The 24,083-nt window shown below is 35.5% G+C and overlaps 1 protein-coding gene across 2 annotated transcripts in view; it reads left to right on the top strand.

The window, feature by feature from the left end:
- The window catches only part of LOC139988342 (uncharacterized), a 446,678-nt gene that overhangs the window by 364,417 nt on the left and 58,178 nt on the right, over positions 1-24,083 (top strand). For both annotated transcript variants that reach the window (XM_072005637.1, XM_072005638.1), the window contains 2 exons: positions 5,631-5,728; positions 8,576-8,694. In XM_072005637.1, the coding sequence (XP_071861738.1) occupies positions 5,631-5,728; positions 8,576-8,694 (217 nt within the window). The remainder of the gene's footprint in view (positions 1-5,630; positions 5,729-8,575; positions 8,695-24,083) is intronic.

Genomic DNA, 24,083 nt, shown 5'->3' with positions numbered 1-24,083 from the left:
GGATTGTTCTCTGGCTCATGTCCCGCTACAAATTTATCGTATTAATATTGTTAGTAAATTGACAAAATATAATTTGTAGGCTATATTTTGCAGTTGTATATCAAATAAGAGAATCAATGTCCTGTAATATTTTTAACTGCAGTAGAATTATTCATATTGAAAAGTAATATTAGTTCAGCTCGTATCTGCTCCTGAAAATATTCGTGTCTTTTCTCACCACCTATTTCTTGGATATTTGAGCGATGGTTCGATAATTGAAAAAGAGTTATTTTCCATACCATAAATTTGCTGATAAAAATTTCTTCCAAACGCTTTAACACGTTGACTGCCATGAGACCCGTATTCGGGTGTCAGCGAAGTTTCTGGTAGAGCCGCGCAACCCATATTCGGGTGTCGCTTATTTGACTACTTGCGAAGGATCGTCGTAGGTATTCGAAAAGATATTCCAGAGGAAATAATAAAACTATTGACTTGTTATAAAAGTAATACGAAAATGGTTTATTAAAAAAATTATTTAGAATGTAAAACTTTAAAGCATTCTATACATTGCTGAGGTTGGTCGGGACAATTTGGACAATAAGTTGTTGTTCTCTTTAAATTCTTCGTGTCTTTGTTCGGTCCATTCGACGTCTTTTATTTGCATAACATATTTTATCTGTATGCGCATCTAATGCTTCTATTATTTTGCGATATTATGCTGACTCCGTCAAAGACAAGGATTTTTTGTATTTTCGGACAACCCTAATAATTTTCTAAATATTCTAATATTTATATTCTTCCTTGTTGCAATTTTATAAACCGTCAAAGCGTTACAACAGAAATTCCTAGAAGGAGTTGGACGCCAAGTTTTCTGTACCATTTGATTCCTTTTCTAATTTTGGTGGCATAAGAAACCACTTGGTCGGAATAATCTATACCACACTTTTCTTCATTATATTCGACAACAGCTAGTGGTTTTAATATTGCGAACAAACGAAACGAGAGACTATTCCTGAGACCACCACTTGAGCCACTCGCATTATTAAAATATCGATGGGAGTATCTAGCAGAGAACGCTTGGTACTGCGGCACGCGTGACCTGATGGAGATTTTCTTGAAAACACGCGTGGCAGTCAACGTGTTAGGCACTTCACTTTTGCTTAGTCAAAGAGTAAATCACCTGTCTCTGTAACTTAATTCAGAATAAACGGAGATGAATGGAAAAAACATCTCAATTAGCTAGTCCAATTAGCTTGTCAAAACATCGTCTGTTATAATTCTCTTATAATAAATCATCCAAGAGCCACTTATGATTTGTCTTGGGCGCAATAATCATTCATAACATCAAGTTAGAATAAATGACGTTACGTGGAATAGTGTGGAACACTTCTCTTTAAACCTGAAGACTTGTGAAACGCTCGGAAACTCGGTATTCATTATGAATTCCGCAATCGGAAGCGGTTGCATGTAGTTTATTGTATTTCCTGAGCGCCATTTAAGCTCGTTTGCAGTCGATTAATTAACAAATCCCGTTTGAATTCCATAGGACATTTGCATAAAACGTTGTTCGTTTAATGGCGTATAATTTTACAGCGTTTTCACGTAAATGTACACGAGAATGATAGCCACGGACCGATTATCGAGTGTGATTGGTTGGACACGTTCGGTGCGATGTCAACGGGGCGTTGTTATTTGATCAATTGGTTGAGCCATACGCGGTACCATAAAATGGTATCTCTTTCAAAAGGAAAATTTTATCGTCAATGTTATTGTTTTACAATGGACTATGGGCAATGGTCCATAAAAGGGTGAGACGTTTGCTATTTACCAAAAAGGTAACGCGAGTCCATGCTCGAAAAAATGGTAAAAATATTTTTATGCTTGAAACCTTACCGTTTGAAATTTGACATTATTTAGTTTTAACATTTCAATTTAACAGATTGAATTGAAAAATTTTATATTGAAATTTATATGTAAAAAGTCTGGTCGAGGTGACTTTCCTCTTTCGTGTTTCTGGGGTAAGTGCTAAGTCACCTTCCCCGTGGCTAGATGATTCTAAGATTTGTTTATCGTGCTACACGCGCCGCGAGGCATCATGCATCGACTCGTCAGCCACACGTACATATTTCTTAACCCTTTCGCTTCGAGCACCGCGTCACCCATATTTATGTGACGGGTATACTTCCGCGGAAGCCTCGTCGTCGAAATATGGATGAAGCTCTTCTTGTTCGAGTAAATTAAATATAGGATATTATGTATAGGATATACAACATACAAATATTAAATTAATATTTTAAACCAGTGTAGTGGTACCGGCGGTTTTTCGCGAATATCTCGGAAACTAAGCGTTTTCAGCCCTTATATATACAGCAAAAAGTTGTTAAAAATATCGACTTCCATAGCATATCTAGAAATTATCGAAATTGGAGGGTGGCCAGTGTTTCTACAGTTTCACCAATTATTTAATTTTAATGTTTGAGTTTAACTTTGTGAACTTAAATATTTTAATTTTGTCAATATTTGTATTTAACCAATTAACCAGGTAACTGCGTTTGACGAGTATATACGTCAAACAAAAACTTTATTTCGATACGTTCGACGTGAATATTTGTCGTTGCTTGTATTTAGTTACGCACTCTATGACTTTATCCCATGAGAGATTTCTAAAACTAAATTCAGTAGGTAACACATTTTCGACCGGCAATTTTACTGAGAATTTACCTCATGTCATCGGCTATTATTTCGTAATTGGATGTGGAAGTAAAACAATATAAATAAACTTTAATAAATTTTATTTATTATTCAACTTTTAATATTTCTTTTTCGTATGACAAACAATGATGTAACAATCACCTACGATATTTTCTGGTTTGACCCACCAATATCAGTAATCCAAGAAACTTCTTTATTTCATTAATGATAACTTCCATCCATGGTACCGTTTTTGCAGAGGTTTTATGTAAATCTTTCATTTGACAATGGTACAAATTGGTTTGCGTAACGACTAAATCAAAAAGAACCACTGTCAATGAATAAAGCCGTTACCTCACTGATAATCGACGCATCACCAAGTTCAATAGTTGCACCAGGATTATTTAAATAATTCTGTAAGTTTGGTGTGATATTATATTCGTTCCACTCTTCTTCCAATTCATCGTCGCTATCTGATTCTATTATTCTCCTTTTTTGATATTTTGGTGGCCTAATATCAGATTCACTATCTTCTGATACAGTATCATTTTCCAAAACGCTACAATTTGATTCATAATCACTTGAACAATCAGATAAAACATCCGCATATAATTCATTCAATGATTCTTCATTGGTACGTTCCGTCATCGTTGACATTTTTTTTATAACAAAGCACGCAACTTGACGGATCTTATAAGCGAGAGACATAGCTTGAGGTACGTTCACCAACAATTGCACTGTGTCATCTGTAACAGCGCACTGAGAAAACTACGCTGATGCGAAAGAAAGCTTACACGGTAACGTTTGGCCATGAAAACACCAGTTAAAACACTTTGACTGCCACGTTAGTCATATATGACCAGCCACGGTGGTCATTGGTGACCAGAACGCTTGAACCTCTTACAATTGTAAAAATTGAAAATGGACAATTAGGGCATTTTGAATATAACCGATAAATAGAGGATACTTTGAAATAAAAAGTGACCCATTGAACAATTAAACATTTTTATTAGAACATCAATAAAAAAAAATGAGAATCTTACATCTAACGGTGCACTGTGTTAAAACACTTTAAACATAAATGTGGCTCATCGATACAATCTGGACAATAGGTGGTCACCTGTTTGATCCGATTCTTAGCAATTTTTGATCCTAACTGTTTAACATCTTTTTATAGCACTCTCTGCAAAATTTTCGTGCCAGGTGCGCTTGCCCTTCTTTCTGCATTTCGTGTCGCAATCTTTGTCGAATAAGTATATTTGACTGCTCTGGTGAATGGCACTGTGTAAGGTGCATTGCAAGTGCCATTCTAAAGTCTGATACCTTGATTTTTGTTTTTGTTGCTTGTTTATAGAGTATCATCGCGTTTGAAATTGATGTATTTAACAATACCTCTAAAGCTAATTTTATATAACACTTGAGGGTTCTTCTATGTGGCGTAGAATATGCTATCATTCGATCCGATAAATATACAGCACAGTTTCCTCTGTTGTGATCTACCACTACCATTGGTTTATCACAAACATCATTTTTTTGCGGACCTCTACCATTTCAACCGAATGTTTCGTCGAAATCATAACAATGTCACGGTTGTCTCCCTACCTTACTATTACATATAGAATGAGCAAATACTGTTTACTAATATCTTCTACACGTTTCAATAATATGTTCTGGTCGTTTTGCTTACGACGAAATGACGAATGCGAATGGTTTGTTGAAATAAACGAAACTTTGTTATAATATGTCGCTATCAATTGTTACCAATGCACCACGGTGGTCAGCCGTGACCACCAATAAGATACACGGTCCATTGGGGAAGAATGTCGTCTTATATCATCAATTAATTATTATTTTGCCATTATATGCTTTGAATAATAAAAATACTCCCGTGGCGTCCTGAGCGAAGCATGTGATTTCGGCGTGGCAGTCAAAGTGTTAATCTGTTTCAATCTTCGTCTTACTGTCAGATGATATTCGTGATGCGTTTTAAACTTCCCAAATCTACACAAAATCGCCCATTAGTAGAACATAATATGTAATAAGAAAATTATTTGGCAGCAGTTTCGTAACTGTAATGTGGAATTACTAACTGGAGTGTAAATAACGTGATTGTTAAAAATTAATACATCGATACTCCATTGATTTCCTAGGAAAATAATTTGAAGTGTCTGTATTTAAAGGGTACATATATTGGTAATGGAACTAAACTGAAAGACAGGCATATAAAATTAATTAAAATGTCCCCTTTTTATGTTAATAACAATCATAGTTACATCAATCGTAGTTAGTCCATCCAGCCGGAGGTAGACTACGATGATTATTTACAATGCGAAAAATAACAAAATAAGAAATTAAACAAATGGTCCTCGCGTAAAATTATTAAACGCTTTGATTTCCTTTAACCTGCCAAAGTACCAACTCGTGACCGGTCAACAATGTGTTAACTAGTAAGACATGAATATTTGATTTGGATCGATCAAAGTATGGAATATTTGAATTAAAAGATTCTGCTTAAACTTAAACAGTTACTCGTCAAACTCGATAACGCTTCATCAGGTTTTCGTATTCCTGTATTATGACACTCGTCACGTACGATATGAAACAGAGTTCCCAGTTAGGGGATAGGTAAATGGAAGAAAAAAGATAGTCGTGTCGCAGAAGGTTCATTGAAAAGACGGGCGAAGGGAACGAGCATCGTAAGCCGGTCTTTCTCGAACGCTTAGCGTGAAATTGCACGGCGTATTCATTCGCGAACGATTCAGCTCTCAGGAGAGAAGGGGCTTCCCGATTCCTTGTCGCGAAATGATTAACTTTCGACGAGATTCCGCTTAATTCCACGGCTGTCTGTTAGAAACAATGCGAAGCTTCTTTTTCTCTCGGGAAAACCGGGCTATTCCTTTGCTGAGAAATCCGTGATTTATGAGGCAATAACGAAAGATATTTCCCGTGTCGCGATTCAGGTGACGTGGGTGCAGCAACCAAGCAAGGACTCGTTTCGACTACTCACGGTCGGTAGGATCCTGTACAGTGCGGATCAGCGGATCAGCCTCAACTTCAGGTAAGTGAAATCAACAAAATACGAGAGATATTTAGATAGATATGATGTCTTGATAATTAGGACATGAAAATTGACATTGGTAATGATTTCGATACGGGATATGAAATATGGTAAAATCATAATATACAGTAGCGGACAAAAGTTTAAGACGAAATGGAAGAAATAAATAATTGATTTACTTTCCATAAAAAATATAAATACGATGTTCTACTTTTGGTATTAACTAATTAGACATTTGTTTGTACACTTAGAAAAAATATTTCATTTTGATATTTTGCTCAATAGCTAAGTTATAAGAAAGGAACGAAATCTGTATAATATTTCGTCGGTCGAAAGTTTAAGACTATACAAAAAGTATTAATTTTTGGTAAGAAATATACACAATTTTTGTTTAAATTCAGTATTTTGTTCAATATCCGTTATTTCTTATCACTTCGGTACATCTTCTTGGCATAGAATCTATTAATTTTTTACATTGATCTACCGTAATATTACTCCGAGCTGTTTCAATTGTAAAGTTCATTTAAATTTTACGGTTTATAACCTTGTACTGTCTTTTTTATGATGCTCCACAAATTCTCGATTGGATTAATGTCTGGTGATTGCGACGGCCACGGCAACACGGTAATATTTTTTTCTTCAAAAAACTGTTTCACAACCCGAGCAGTGTGCTTCGGATCATTATCATTTTGAAAAATAAAATCATCACTCATATTGTTGCGTGCAAAAGGCAACATTGTGTTCTTGAGTATGTCCATGTATTGAAAACGGTCCATAATTCCATTGATACGACATATCGGACCAGGGCCGCCTTGAGAAAAACGTGCCCACATCATAACGTTTCCACCACCATGTTTAAGAATTTTTAAAACGCACTGTGTTTTCAAGCTTCCGCCAATTCGACGTCTAACATGCCGTATCCCGTCAGAAGAAACGCGATTGAATTTCGATTCCTCTGAAAATAATATCTTTTGCCAATCTTCACTTGTCCAATGGTTATGTGCTTTAGCAAATGCAAGTCGTCTTTTTCGATTCCTAGAACTCAGCAGTGGTTTCTTTTGGGGTTTTCGTTCTCTTAGTTAAAGTCTTTTAATCTTTTCCTAACAGTTCTAACACTAATGTGTGTATCGTTTTTATAGTTTATCTCCGCAGCAATATTATTTGCACTACGAAAACGATTCTTTTCGCTCGATCGATGAATCCGGCGATCCATTTTCGGCGTTGTTTTTCGTGGTCTGCCGTTTTTCGGTTGATCGCAATACATGCCTGCCTTTAAAAATTTAAACCAAGCTTGCTTACAAGCTGTTTCTGATGTGTTCACTATATTTGCTATTTCGGTGAAGGTTTTACTTTGCTTTCACAACCTTACGATTTGTTCCCTTTCGTTTTCAAGTAAATTCTTTGATTTACCCATAGTCTGTTCCTACCTAAATGAATTTTAAGCAATAAAAGGTACATTAAACAGTGATTCTGATCATCTTAAACTAATGTCCACTGTTTACAAGTGCTAAGCGGTAAATAACTGTTGTAACGCCTACATTGTTTGTGTTAACAAACTGACGGTCTGAGGTTACGAAGGTCAAACATACAGTTGTGTTATTCCAAAGAGACAAACCGAATAGAAGAACAATATGCGTATAATATGTTTGTAATTCGGTTTACAAATCATCGTCTTAATCTTTTGTCAGCTACTGTACATAGTCTGAACAGGGCCCCGTGTTTTGAGAGGCCCCGCGGTCTACGAAAATTACCCAATTGAAAAACATCGATTTTGATTAACTATTTACAGAATGACGATACCATTAACAGATGCAAGATATTTTTTTAGTAGCGATGATTCAGTTTAAAGGAGTGACAAAAATCACCAAAATTCAGTGTAACTCCATGAAGTCCTCATATCCTGGAAACTATTTTAGATAAAAAATCCAAGCGCTTTCAGAGAAATGTACCTTTTAGAGAAATTAAACTACATTAATAGTTTTTTGCAAAAGTCATACATGATTACAGATTTTGTACTTTCATTGAATTTTTTGCCCCTTGAAAGCGAATAATGCATGCGAAATAATATTACATGGATTTGTTTAAAAAACTGCTTATAAAAATTATACAATATGTAACAGCATTTGTAAATAAATAATTCCTCGTTGTAAAATTTAAATGTAGGATTTAAATGTGTATTAGGGCCCCGCAAAAGGTCACGCCCGCCCTGAGTCTGAACCATATTTATTTATTTGTATGAAGCTGTCAAAGAACAAATTCATATAATAGGAGTTCGTTGAGCTTCTTCAATATTTGCCATTTTCCATGTAATAATAGCAGTTCGTGTTGAGATAAGCATGTTGAATCGGCAGGATTCATTTTATTAAACAGTTGACTGGAATTTTAATAAAATAACTAAATGTTATAATTGAATTTGTACTTGAGAACTTTAATCTCAATTCAGATCTAAAAATTTGATCTTTAAAAGTTATATTATACATTTTCGCTATTAATTATTTTATAAACAAAAATCAAATGAATTGCATCGACCAACTGAGGAAAAGTGTATGCATTAAAAGTATAAAAATTGTCATGTGAGATATCTATTTTAAGAGAGCAAGAATATTTTGCATTCGTATAGAAAGAAGACAAAATTTCTACGATTTCGTGACAGTCAAAATGTGATTGAACTCATTACTAGTATCGATAGAAATTTCTATTTTTATCGGTTTCCATGTCACGAAATGCTATAAACTGGTATAGACCGATATTTCTCGCTTTTATAGGTACGCTACAAAAGTCGAATACATCTAAAAATCGCATAACGATATATGAACGAATGAAGTTTTCCATTTTTTGATCTCACAGATACCCGAGCAATTGGAGATTACAAATCCAGTACGCAACTACGCGGGATTCCGGCTTATACAAGTGTCAAGTTGCAACGCATCCGCCGCTGGTTAAAACGATCAACGTCGTCGTCACGGGTGAGTGATCTTTTGAAACTGTATCCGCGATTAACTGCCATTGTTTTGCTTAAAAATTTCCTTTCTCGTGCGTACGGCGAGAGACAATAGGCTGTTAAATTGTATCGTCAACAGAGAACATTGGTAAAAAGAAATGGCACAAGGTACAAGAATATTTTTTATCTATTCTATTTGTTTTCTCGTCCAGTCGCGGGGAGACGCGATCGCGTTGAAGCGCGTCAACGGGAGTCGTAAATTCCTGTTGCAATTATAACAATTGACATCACGAACAGGTCGATCCCCTTATTTCTTGTGGGATAATAGGGATGTTTGTTGTGTAATAAAACTGTAATCGACAGTTTTATAAGATTTATATTTTCAACAATTTATTACACTTATTATCGCGCCGTGTCGGAAGATATATTTGATAATTGTATACTTGCTACTTGCTTCGTATAAGCAAAAAGTAGATTAAGTTAATGTCGCGTAGACCGTAGTGAGGCCTAAGTTTGCAGCAACGGTAGATGACTACGTCGAGATTGAAAGAACAGTAGATTTGACTGATCTAAGTGTGTAGCAATATTAGATGACTGCGCTGATATGGCAAAAACAGTAGATGACTGCTCTAAGGATAAGACCGTTGACTTGACTACACGAAGATTGGAAGAACAGTAGAAGACCCGTCTCGTACTATTAAAGAGGAAAGCTCGGCGTGGGTGTGCCTTTTTTAACTAAGTACGCGGATTCGTTGTTCACACTTTTCGGTAGAAAAGCGAGGGTAACGATCCGCGATGCCCATTGGTTATAGCCGACGTTAATAAATAAAAATATGAGGAGAAAGTCTTCTGCAGATATGGCTCATGGGTGTCCTTGTTCATGAGAAAAACCTGCTATTTCGCTAGACAAACATCCGCTTTCTCCGTAATTTGTATGAGCGTGCAATAAACATAAGGACTGTTTTAAGGACCATCCACAAACCGAAAATACTTATATGAATAGAGATTAAGCTAAAAGGATTCGGTTTATGGTGGTTCCTTAGGTTTATTGCGAGTCAGTGTAACGATGTGTGGGCCTTGGCGGCCAGACCATGAGGGACATCACACGGACCATCTCACGCGACGTAACACTACTCTATTCTATCACATTATGATCATCTCCCATGATTTACTGAATTAAATGAAACAAAAGAAAGACAACCAAACATTTTACCAAGCTACCCTTCCTCTAAACACAAACACCTTTTCTAATAAAGGAAAATCTTTTCATAAAACCTTCCTGTTGAACCTTCCACAGGGTTCTTCCCATCATCTTCTATGAATCTTCGCCAAATAACTGCAACATAATTAAGACTCTTCTAAAGATCCAAAGAGCTCCATCCAATGTACTTCCTGTATCCACTTACCCCATCCATTCGCCATGTAATCTCCAAGAAAACAATCGAAAGATAAAAGTAAACAAAACCACGTGCGCTCGATTCTATTCTCGTAGCAACGAGATGAAGGAAAGCATTCTTCCTCTCATCGACTTGTTTTATTTTACCCCACCATTCATAACGAAGGGTTGCAGGAGAGCATCCTATCCACGTTAACAAATTAAGAAGCACTACGTTCAACGCAATATTTCATTTGGAATTTTTACCAAACAATTTACCTTATTAAAATTTGTTCATTAACATCATAATTATGAAAGGAATGTCGCTCGATACTTTTTTCGTCACTACTTCTTCCACCTGGATTTTACAATTTTATAAAATTTATCCACCTACGCTAGGAAGACTTGCCATGCACGTCGAGATGCTTTTGTTCCAAAATCGCCAGCGACGTGTATACCACGTCGATGATAGGCATTTGTCGCAGAAATAAAAATAACGTGCACTGCACGTTGGCTAACGGTCAAATTGTTCGTTTGTCGAGCTACAGTTCCAGAGTGCACGACGTCATATCGATATCTTGGAAATATTTCAGAATAGATTATTAATAAATAAAAGGTTATTGTTGCCGTGAGTATTAGTTCATATCCGTGTAGAATTCTTTATGTAAGACCTTACTTGAGGAGCTGTTTAACACTAGACTATCACATCACTCAAATTGACTGGTTTTACAATTTTATTTTAAAATTCCTACTTCATGTTATATTTTTTTCTGCAATGATGTAATGATTTTGGTAACGATAACTAAAAGAATAATATAATGAATTTTATTTTGTTTTTTATTTATTCAAACTGAAAATAATTTTGTATCAAGGCTACTTATGCCAACACCAGTCAAAATGTAAAAGGGTCCTACAATCTGTTTATCGAACCCCAATTAATCAGTTTCCTCGTTTTGTACAATTTGCCACACGTTTTTTAAATTTTTATTGTGTATCATTCGATATGATGATATCAGTTATCAGGAAAATTCCGGATCGATAGATGCTGACACTAGAAATTCCACACCAGTGAAAATAACTGGTTCTACAATTTTATGAATGTGTCAACCCTCATCTAGGGATCCCAGATGGATTAATACCAAAAATGTACTACATAGTATGGAATTCCTTCTTTAAGAAAGTAATAAATCAATAAATATAAAAATATTCTATCATTACGTATTTTTTAAAATTCAATCATTTTGACTGGTTTTGTATTCGTATTAACTATCTAGTTCTAGTGTTAAAAGATAGCACTCGCAAACGCGTTGGGGCGTGTTACATTGTAGCGCAACAGTGAGTTTATTGATAGTTTATTGATAGCAAGTAGGTTAAAGAAATTGTATTTACAAAATTTTTCTGATTTTGCAATATGTAATAACTTACAATAATTTAAATTAATATGGTTTCTAATATTAAATTAATATAATTGATAATAATTTAATAAACGTAAAATAAAAGTAATTTATAAAATTATAGTTAATTATTACCTAATCTTTAGTGGGTTTCGATAGAGGGAGAAAAAGGACGATGGAGGGAAAGAAACTTGACCGAGTCGGAAGAATGGTTCTCAGTTTCCCAGCGACATTCGAGACGAAGAAAGGGACGCAGCGGGTCACACAAAGGAGCAAAGGGTTACAGAGCAGGTTTCGCGTGTCCCAATCCCCTTACGTCGCCAATTCGGTGCAATGGAAACCCGCATTTCGTCGGCTAAAGCGCCTCGTGGCCGGTAATCTGATCTGATCCGAAGAGGGGCCTGGTCGGTGAACAAAAGCCGCCGTAAGGACGAAGTAGGGCAGAACAAACCCGGATAGACTGACATTGTTACACGACTCCTTCTCCTCCCTTTTCTCTGTCTTCGTTCGACCATCTGGCGTCCCTGTTGCTCTTCCTAAATCGTCAAGCCCGACGTTTTGTCGTACCGCTGGAATTTCTTTGACCTCTCTTGCTCCAAGAACGATCTTTTTGGCCCTCGTGGGTATCTATATGGAAGAAATATCTAACACGGGGTGAAATCGATATGGGACACGCTCGTTGACTCATCTCGATCAAATAAGTTTCACAGGAAACGATTTGTACGGGGATGATTGATAGGGCTTTCTGATGGAACATAGTTTCGCGAACGATGCCATAGATCGAACTACTTAATTTAGCAGGAACCATGGAAAGAGATTTTTTATTTATTTATTTGGTAGAATTTTTACAATTAATTCTCATTGAGAATTATAAGTAAATTATTTTGGCGTGGTACTGTAACTTTGTTGCTTGTTGTAAATGTCTGTGGAAAAAATTCTCACGGAGACCTCTTTGATCATCTTGTTCTGTGTAACTTTTATCTCTCTTTGCGATTTCTGTCTGTCGAGTTTCCATATCTCCTAACACGTTGACTGCCACGCGTGTTTTCAATGAAATCTCCTTCAGGCCACGCGTGCCGCAGTTCCAAGCGTTCTTTGCTAGATACTCCCATCGATATTTTAGTAATGCGAGTGGCTCAAGTGGTGGTCTCAAGAATGATCTCTCGTTTCGTTTGTTCGCAATATTAAAACCACTAGCTGTTGTTGAATATAACGAAGGAAAGCGTGGTATAGCTTATTCCGACCAAGTGGTTTCTTATGCCACCAAAATTAGAAAAGGAATCAAATGGTACAGGAAACTTGGCGTCCAACTCCTTCCGGGAATTTCTGTTGAAAACGCTTTGACGGTTTAGAAAATTGTAACAAGGAAGGATATAAATATTAGAATATTTAGAAAATTATTAGGGTTGTCTGAAAATACAAAAAATCCTTGACTTCGACGGAGTCAGCATAATATCGCAAAATAATAGAAGCATTAGATGCGCATACAGATAAAATATGTTATGCAAGTAAAAGACGTCGAATGGACCAAACAAAGACACAAAGAATTTAAAGAAAACAACAACTTATTGTCCAAATTGTCCCGACCAACCTCAGCTATGTATAGAATGCTTTAAAGTTTTACATTCTAAATAATTTTTTTAATAAACCATTTTCGTATTACTTTTATAACAATTCAATAGTTTTATTATTTCCTCTGGAATATCTTTTCAAATTCCTACAGCGATCCTTCGCAAGTAGTCAAATAAGCGTCACCCGAATACGGGTGACGCGGCCCTACCGGAAACTTTGCTGACACCCGAATACTAATGCCGTGGCAGTCAACGTGTTAAGAGATAATATTCATTGAATTTGGGATCATACAAAATACTGCAATATATACTTTAATAATTAAGTTCTATCGTTTTAATAATTAGTGTACTCTTTCAGGAGCTTTTTTCAATAACTTACGATTCATTGTATTTTTAGTCTATTATATTTTTATATATTATATATTTATTATAAAATCTGCAATTTAGTATCACCCATTAAGTTTTCTCTCCTTCAATTCCTGGGCAATTTCATAAATTCAGTATAGAAATAATATTTTTATAAAACGATAAAAAATGAAATAAGATTTTATCATTTGTTTAGAGAATGAAACAAAATCGAACCATAACAGAAAATGAACGAATAAGGTCAATTTCGACTAGCGAAATAAGTTTGGTAGCGACGACAGCTGCACTTTCCGTGTTCCTCAAAATTGCGTATTTGTCACGTTAAAACAATAGTTACGTGAAAATGACTTCTGGGAACATGTACGAAGCCCATGGACGGCAGAAACATCCCGTTGTCCAGTAATCGATCATCGATGCGATTAATACGATGATTGATACACGTTCATCGTGACCCCTTTGTTAGCTGGCCGAAGGCTGCGACAATATTTGCTACGACCGTGTGACGATGCCTGTTTTCGCTAAAGGACAGGATTTATTAAATTCTTTATTACATCGCTAGTTCTTTATTGAGAATTCTCAAGGGCTGCAACGAAGCCTTTTTTGCCTTATTCTCTGTCTCTTCTCTGCAACATCGTTCGATGAAAGAAAAGATCGTGTTTTTTTGCGTTACAGATGACTATAATAGTAAAAAATTTCATATTAAAAATAACTCACAATTACGTAACAAGCGTTTCGAAATTGTTTCCATGCTTATTACACGGCATAGTTGCTATCGTATTAATCAATAAACAGTTTAGTCTTCTCGATTCAGGTAAATAGGGCAGCCAGAAACACATCAGTCAGCAGAACACTGTTTATTTTAACACGTTGACACCGGCGACGATGTTCAGCGTTTTTTCTGTGAGGCGCCGCAGCGTCAGATTATTCCGTTCAACACGATTTTTGCGACGAGCTAAAAAGGAATCTGAAACCAGTTTTTGTCCATCACCCTCGGTTGTTGAGAAAATCGATTGTGAAAAAAAAATCGCAATTTTTCAAGTTTGACCTCAATTTATGGCGAAATTACAAAAGCTATACGATTCCTGTTGGGTTCAATGAATTCCATGGACTTCAAGTAATATTAGGTTGTCCGAAAAGTTTCTTTCGTTTCACAAGGAAACAATATACGCACAACATTTTTGTTTTATATTGTTTTGATCCATTTTTTTTTTAATCTTAGAATTTACATCGTATGATCCATTTAGCATTACCTGCAGTATATTTATACGTGTAATAAGATATAATATAAAAATGTTTCGCATTTATTGTTTCCTTTCAAAACGAAAGAAACTTTCCAAACAACCTAATACATTGATAAACAATAGTTCGGCAATATCAATTTGCATATTATTGAGATATGTATAATTTTGTGTGCTAGACTAGACTAGCCGCGTAGTAGTGACACACGTATGTGAATATGAGTGTGTGGAAGTGCGTGTGTGCGTGGCGTTTTGAAAAACAGATGAATTTTTTTTTTATTTAGTAGATTATTATTTGTGGAAATCATTCGCGAGAGTTGCAAGAAAGTAATGAATTAACAATTAATTATTGTCCACGTTTGTTTGATTTAAATGTCATTGAGTCAGTTGTAAACTAATTAAATAGTACATACATCGAAGTTTAATAAAAATCTGTACGAAAAGAACAACAAATACAATTTTTTTTTATTTGGTAGACTTTTTACAATCAATTCTCATACAGAATTTTAAGTAAATTATTTTGGCGTGGTACTGTAACTTGGATTATAAGACTTTATAGTACGTTTGATTCTAGTGAATCCTTCAATCTAAAGGATATTGTCTTTTTAGTCTGCGGATCTGATCCGTCGTGTCAAGTAATTGGGTAACTAATGGGTTTTGGTGGTTGTCAATTCTTATGTTATATCTGTTTCTGAATTTGGATATTTTTTCTTTAATTGTGGGTATCTTATGGTCGCGGTGTATTGTTTCGTTGGTAACATTGGAAGATGGCGAGACAAAGAAAGTGCTGAAACGCGTGCAAATATATATCGACGAAGATCCTGGAAATCCTTTATTAAATAAATTTATAACTATTTTAATTTGAATTCTAAACGTAACCTTAGTGTTCCTTTACTTTTATTTCGGCAATTAAGATCCACAATTCTCGACACATATATCTGTAAATGTTAAGTAAAGCTGACGAGACTAGCTTTAGCCCTAATTTTTCTAAAAAGTAGAGGTCTGACGCGAATTCTGACTATCGTACGCAGTTCTGTGAACATTTTCCTATAAGAGACGTTCATAGCGCGAATCAAACAATTTTTCAATTCCGTACAGGAAAAAAGAATAATCATGCATGTCCTTCGGATAACAACGGCGCGGGTAAGGAACATGCACGACGAAAATCGTGTTAGGTTACGTAAAATGGACTGACAAAAGGCCAGTATGCATGCTAGCTACTTCCAAAAATCATAGGTGTGTTGTTGTTCAGGGGAAAAATAGTAAATTGAAGCCAGACACTGCTTCTTTTTATAATGATACTAAAAAGGGGGTTGTCTATCCGGTCAGATGTCATACTGTTATAGTTGTTTGCACAGAACCATAAAATGGTATAAAACAATTGTAATGGAATTAATATATGGAACTTGCCTCGTAAATGCGTGGTATGTACATAGAAAATGAAGTACTAAAAGTATTAAAATTTAAAAATTTTTAAATTATTTATCACCTTTTAAATATAGTGAATGCCCACAGAGAAGAAATGCCAAGTGAAAATGAAGTACTGTCCAAAAAACGATCACATTTTCTGCAATCGTACCAGGGGCCCGCGAACAAAACGAGACGGCGGTGTAAACAATGTTATAAACGAATTTCTAAAATAAAAGGTAGAGAGTATACCGCGAAAAGAACCAAAAAAGTAGCAACATATTGCAATCGTTGTAAGGGGCAGCCGGCATTCTGTCTAACATGTTTCAAAAATTTACATAAAAAAGTAAATAATTATGTTAAATTTATAATATCGAATTGTTATGTTTTTACTGTTGAATATCAATTTATAATTTTGAAATAAAATAACATAAACCTATTTTGTACAACCTATTTTATTTGAAATACAGGCGTGACCCACCGCGATGCACGCTGCGTCACGGGACTTACACGTGTGACCCACTGGTGATGCATGTCGACGTCAACGCGTTAAGGATCGTACTGAATGACATAGTCGTCTGAATGTTGAGTATTTTTATTTAAAAATAATGATGAATATTCTTAAAACTGATACCAAAAATTGTTACTGTCTTTCTTGTAAGAAAATCTCAGGAAGATCTAAAAAAATGACATTATAAGAATATTTACATCCAAGCGCGGATTAATCCGCGCGCTGCGACTGTTTTCATTTCAGTCGCTAAGTATTCTTAGACGTGAGAGATCACGTTTGACCCGTTTGTCAGCATCTCGCCTATATCAGTTTATTGTATTGACCATTTTAAAGAATTCCACGAGAAATAATATGATTTAATGTCTTATTTCTTATTGTTTTTAAATAAATAATTTTTTCTTTTTTCCACCGTTGTAAAGAATGTAAGATGCGATGTTTGCGAAGTAACATCGTCTACCAATCGTTTTGAACAGTAAATTTTCGATAAACTCCATGAAGAATTCGGATGATCTATCCGATCGAATGTCATCTTATTATAATTGTTTGCACAAAACCGTAAAATGGTATAGAAAAATTGTAATAGAATTAATATGCGAGACTTGCCTTGTAAATTCGTGGTATGTACATAGAAAATGGGGTACTAAAAGTATTAAAATTGTAAAATTTCACGAAAAAATTATTTATCACCTTTTAAATATAGTGAATAGAGAAGAAATCTCAAGTAAAAAGAAAATACTGCGGTGGTGATAGGGACCAGTCCTCTTAAGTAGGGCCATGATGCAAATGGGTTAACTATAGTTAGTAATTAGAAATACGTTTAGCCCCTAATGGAGTTCTGGAATACCTCGGTAAAAAACTCGACTTAAATATTGAACATTAAAGATTAAACATTAACTGAAATTTAAAAAATTAGCTGGAAAGATTTAACTAAACTTATAGATTATGATTACAGAGTTTGATTTAATTTAAGATTGTTGAAATTTTTAAAGACATACACACTTGAGAACCAAATTATGGTAATATTTATGAGGCACCGTTAATCTTCACAGTAGCAATTGAACAGAAAATTTGTAAAAAATAGAGTCAATGATTGATCATAGATATACTATATGAAGAAGTTATCGAATGGATTAGTTTGACTGGAATAAGAAAACAATACAGTTGGATGAATTGACTCAGTAGACAGAACGGAAACAGGAGGGAAATGACGCAGACTGTATGAATGAAACACGACGTCCAATAACGCCAATGAATATTCAATTCCCATGAATCCCGGATTAAATTTATTTAAAACTGCATTTAATATTCATGAATATCCACGTTTCCGTTCGATCGTTGACAGTTCGTCATTGACTATCGATTCGAACATAACTTACTTTGATATTTCCTGAATATACTAACACAATTATTGGTGGCTAAGGTATTAGGTTGTCCGGAAAGTTTTTTTCCTTTCATAAGATGATAATAGATGAACAACAATTTCTGTTTTATATTATTTTATTGAATTAAGTACGATCCATTTGGTGCTATTTTTATTATTACGTTCGTGCATAATTCAATAAACTAATATAAAACAAAAAACATTGTGCGTCTATTATCACCTTATAAAACGAAAGAAACATTTCGGACGACTTAATATAAAACCTATACCATGGATATGAAAGGGAAAAAATATAGAATACATATATATAATACACATAATATATATATATATATATATATATATATATATATATATAGTATAATATATATACATAAATATAATATACATAAATATAATAATATTCATATATTATACACAAAAAATGTGTAATTCAAAGCGAAAAACAAACGTGGAAGACTATTAAACGTGATGAGGCGAATTGATACTTGTAATCAATGTATTTAAAACTATTAGCCGTACAGAGTTAGCCGTACAGAATTAGTTCGCTAATTGTAACTCGATATGAGTATACAAGGTAATGTTTACGTTCGCTCGATATTAACATTAGAACTATCACACCAGTCAAATTGATTGGTTTTACAATTTTATTTTAAAATTCCTACTTCATGTTATATTTTTTTTCCACAATGATGTAACGACTTTCGCAACGGTGACTAAAAGAATAATATAATGAATTTTATTTTGTTTTTATTAATCAAACTGAAAATAATTTTGTATCAAGGCTACTTATACCAATACCAGTCAACATGTAAAAGAGTCCTGCAATTTGTTTATCGAACCCCAATTAACCACTTTCCTCGTGTTCTACAACTTCCCTCACGTTTCTCAAATTTTTACCGCGTATCATTCGATATGATGATATCAGATATCAGGAAAATTACGGATTGATCGCTAGATCGCTAGATGCTAATGCTAGAAATACAACAGCAGTCAAAGTGACTAGCTCTACAATTTTATAACTGTGCCAACGCTCCTTTAGGTTGATTATAGTCTCAGATGGATTAATAATAAAACTGAACTAGATAATGTGGAACTCCTTCTGTAAGAAAGTAACAAATCAATAAATATGAAAATATTCTATTATTATTACGTATTTTTTAAAGTCATTTGACTGGTGTTTGAGGCGTTAAGTGAGGTATTAACACTCATTTTAGTGTTAATACGAAGCGTCCTCTACCATACAATCAAAATGATTGGTCTTTAAAAAATACGTAATAATAATAGAATATTTTTATATTTATTGATTTATTACTTTCTTACAGAAGCAATTCCATGTTATGTAGTACAGTTTTGGTATTATTAATCCATCTGGGACTCCTAAATGAAGGTTGACATATTTATAAAATTGTAGAACCAGTTATTTTGACTGGTGTGGTATTCTAGTGTTGGCATCTAGTATTAGCATCTGGTGTTGGCATTTAGAGTTGGCATCTAGTGTTGGCATTTAGAGTTGGCATCTAGTATTAGCATCTAGTGTTAGCATCCAGTGTTAGTATATAGTGTTCGCATCTAGTATTAGTATCTAGTGTTTGCATCTAGTGTTAGTATCTAGTGTTAGCATCTAGTGTTAGTATCTAGTGTTAACATCTAGTGTTAGTATCTAGTGTTTGCATCTAGTGTTAGTATCTAGTGTTAGCATCTAGTATTAATATCTAGTGTTTGCATATAGTGTTAGTATCTAGTGTTAGTATCTAGTGTTAGCATCTAGTGTTAGTAAAATAAAATTGTAAAACCAGTCAATTTGACTGGTGTGGTAGTGTAGTGTTAATTTGCTATAAGAATGCTCAATACTAATTCTCTTAACCATCGTGTTGGTCTATTTGTACTGGTCGAAGGAGTACCAGAAAGTTCAAATTCGACTTCGATTGAAAACTACGCGTAGCGGCTATATTGCTTTGTCCAGTATTTGTTTATTATTACCTTTCGTATATCATAACGGTGTTAATACTCCGAGGCAAAACAACAACATGAGTCGCTCTCGATTCGAGTCGTCCTATGACTCACGTGCCGCTACACACAGCATAAAACATTTTTTTTTTTTTATTTATTTATTTGAATTTTTACAATTTGTCCAGAAGGACATTTGGTAAAATATTATATTTTAGTGAATAAAAAAATAAAAATATAGCATGTGGGTGGCTACCTTCAGCGGGGTACCATCATCGTGTTTGCCAGGTTATATCCTTTGTGAGCATAAAACATCATCACAAAATACCATCACAAATGCACAACAGTAAATTTGCTAATTTCTATGAAACATCATGAATTAGTCGTTTTTATCACTTTGCTTTCAATATAAATTTGATTACCGTCGACAAATACGGCCTCCAATGTCTACAAGAAAACTGAGAAATATTACCACCATCTTCGAGGACGATCGTAAACCCCAGTCTACGTGCCACTGGCCAGGACGAGAGGATTCTTCGATGGGGAAAGAACAGTGTTTCTCCTCGGCCGGCGTATTGTCGGAACCTTGGCTGATGAGCCTTCCTCTAATTAAAAGAGCCTCGAATTGCGCCATTCCGCTGACGAGGCGGCTTTTAAACGCGCCGCTATCTGGAAGTGGCTGGCTCGTAGATAATGTACGAACCGCGTAGAGCTCGTGAAGCTCCTTTTGTCTCGTAACAAACGGACGAACAATGATTTTAGCCGGCGGGAGGTGACATTCAGTTCAAGCTACTAGATATTTCAACTTACTTTCCCATTCTAAACGGTTGAATCTGACCGTAGAGAAATTTACGCGCGACCCTTTCCTCTTTTAAATTTATTAAAGCAATGAAATGATCGCCAAGAAACGAAATGATTCGTAAAAGCTACATAAATAGCATATTATTAAAGAGCATAAAGAATATAATTTACTACTGTTTTATTTCATAAAAATTCGCTAAATAACTCAGTGATATAATGAATATTTCTATGGCAGAGGAAATAGGTATAAATAAATCTAGTAACAAGTTCCATTTCTAAAAAATGGGTGTTTCAATCCACTTTCCCATTCTAAACGGTTATAGCTGACCGTGGACAAATTTATGTGCGACCCTTCCGGCTTTTTTTTTTTATTAAGGAGTGAAAAGATCACCAAGAAGTGAAATGATTCGTAAAATTACCTAAGCGAGATGAAAATCAAAAGATATTAAACAAATCCTTGGGGTTTCTTGAAAATATTGCGAATGAAATTAAGTTGCATTAACGTAAAATTGGTTAATAAATGCCTCTAATTCTCTCTTTGCCTCGCCTATTTTCTCTCTGCATTTCTATGGGTCAAGCAAACAAAAAATAAATATTTCGTGAATATTACAAAGAATCTGTGGTTACGCGAGAAAAATAGCGTTCGCAGCGTAGGCTATATTTAATAGAACTTCCAGCAGCTGGATGGATATGCAAATCTTGTCGGACCGAAAAAGTGTTCGCGTTGAGGAAATAAATTGCTGGAAAATGAACGAAGAAGCTTGTCGACGATCTGATCTCGTCATTCGTTTGATTATTAAAATTCTAAGCTTGATAACGATCCTCCGGAGATATTCTAGAATTCTCGATGAAGAAATAGGACGAGACTGAGCTCAATCTGAACGAGAGAGTCGTGCGTAGAGGAATATCCGAATTATATAGCGAGTCTAACGGAGTTTAATATTTCACCATCTAGAGCAGATCAATTGCTGAAACTGAAAGAGAAGCGAAGGATCGGAAGCGGCGTGGAACCAGCGTCATACTGAATCGCGGAATCCAATTTAAATAATACTTGCCTTTCTTCGTCCCCTTCTACCTCTTCGCGACTTCTGACGTTGTCTACCCTTGGGAAAGCATCCGTCTGGATCCTTGGTGCATTCTGTCTATTTCCCAGTTCCGTCGTGTTCGCGGCCATTCATTCTAAAGAAGCTTAAAAAATGATCCGAACGAGAGAAGGAAATTTTTCGATCGCGGCCTCCCTACGGCTTGTCTTCGCAATCCTGTCGACTCCGTTTCGCCGGATTAAATTTTCAGTGAATTCCGCTCGCGTTCGTACGAGCAGATCCCCGTGAGCTTCCGCTCCGTGAATTCTCCTCCCGATATCTGCCAATATCTCGCCAAACCAACGCGGAGATCGTCTTTGCTTCGGATAAATACATCGGACGTTTGCAAGAGACTTTACTTTATTATTCGTGATAGCGGAAAGGGGATAAAGATATTTGTAGGTTTAAAGCAAGTGCAGATTGAATAGGAGGGTTGACAGGGGGTTGGAAACTCTTTCTTTATATGGAAGAAGAGATTGGTGGGAGTGTTAAGATTTGCAGTTTGATTTTTCAGATTATTGTAACTAGACTATGCACGTTTATGCAATTTCATATTTTTATCAATTCAGTTCAAGGAGTGGAATCTGAGCAAACATTTGTTCCAGCTATCAAACGTTCTTCAAATATTATAAATATAAGAACTTCAAATATTCTAACGTACAATGGCTACAAAAGGTATTCGCATACGCTGCTATTTTCCAATGATGTGGTTATTTAACAAGTTCTACGTTTTATTCTTATAGTATCACATTTTTTTAATCATGTGACAATACGAAATTTAAAATACATCGACCTAATTATTTGAATGCTACGATAAATACAAATTCAAACAAAAATAATAGTGTGCAGTCAATTTTTGCAGCTTTGTATCTCGAAAAATGAAAAAGTATTGATTATCACCAGTGTTTATTATAGAGTATATATTATTAGAGTATTAGAGTATATATTAGACTATTTATTATAATTTTCTAGGATGACGCGAATCTCTGTATAAATAGCTTTTGTTTATCTGCAATTACAAAAGTTTGAAATTGCATAAACAACGATACCATATTCTTTTTCCCATCTCTTCATTCCCAAACATTATGAAAACGTTTCCACTGACATATTTTCATGTTAGAATTTAATCTTAAAGTTAAGATTAATAATCTGTGGAAGACACAATGTTTATGTTAAAATAATATTCAGTGGTGTTTATTAAACAGAATTACAGAACCAAATGTATATGTCGGGGATAAAAGGACACCGCCCCCCCCCTCGTTGGAATTCCTTGGAGAACCCACAGTACTATAGCCTTTACAAAATAACCCAAACACAATTGTTCGAGACTTCAGATAATGAGTTTAGGCTCGAGGCGACAACTATTCCCGAACGTAGCCGCGGTCACGGGATGAACGTTTCACCTAACAGAGGTATAGAATTGCATAGCTCTCCTTTAAAGAATTAGCCGTACCGACACTTAACAGTAAACATTCCAACGGCCTCGTGGCTCGCCACAAACAGACCCTATTCTTCGGACGAGATGATCGCCAAATGTCGATGCATCATTTACAGTATATGTTCAGCTAGCCCGAGGACTCGCTATAAATCTTAGGATTTATTTAACTAAAGTCCTTCAAATTGACAAACAGTCTTTATTCTATCAGCCCGTAAATCTGTCACCTATTGCGGGGAGACACGGGAGATCTGCCTTCCTCACGTACGACGCTTCCCGCTAGGAACTCTCTCTCAAGGGCGACTAGCATCTTTCCCTAACCACCAACATAGAAATTAACCAATTAACAGCAACGTCCATTTCCCTCACCTTCCGAGCGGAGGCTTTCCTCGACGAATCCGATGATCTCGTGCCCTTAGGCACACCCCATCATAGTTTTCCTCTGCAGCGTCATCGTGACGGAAAGTCATTCACTTTCTTGCAGTCTCATTAGTCAGTTATCTAGTGTCTGTACGATCGGTGAATAATCCACGTTTCAATAAAAAGTTAGTCAAGTAATCCTTGTATCGCGAGAAGTATGTCGAGTCCGATTTAGACTTTGGAGCAAAGTACATCTGTTATCCCGTTGACCGCGGATTCGTTATCGAACCTAAGGTCATTGTCATTAGTGTCTAATTACGGCGGCCACTTGCCAATCTTGTAACATCCATACTTGTGTTAGTAAACGCTACCTCGATTGTGTGACAACGATGAATAATTCCGGTGAAGATTCATTACACGCCCCTAACTCAAGTCTTAACGATAACCCGACATATTTAAGCGAGTGATATAATTAACAACGTATGCAAGAATTGTTGGTCAGTTACTCTCAGACTAGACGTAGGTAGTGACCCATGATCCCTT

The sequence above is a fragment of the Bombus fervidus genome, chromosome 6 (assembly GCF_041682495.2).
Source record: "Bombus fervidus isolate BK054 chromosome 6, iyBomFerv1, whole genome shotgun sequence".
Lineage (NCBI taxonomy): Eukaryota > Metazoa > Arthropoda > Insecta > Hymenoptera > Apidae > Bombus > Bombus fervidus.
Note: the sequence above shows the minus strand (reverse complement) of the source record. Positions and strands in the feature narration are given on the sequence as shown.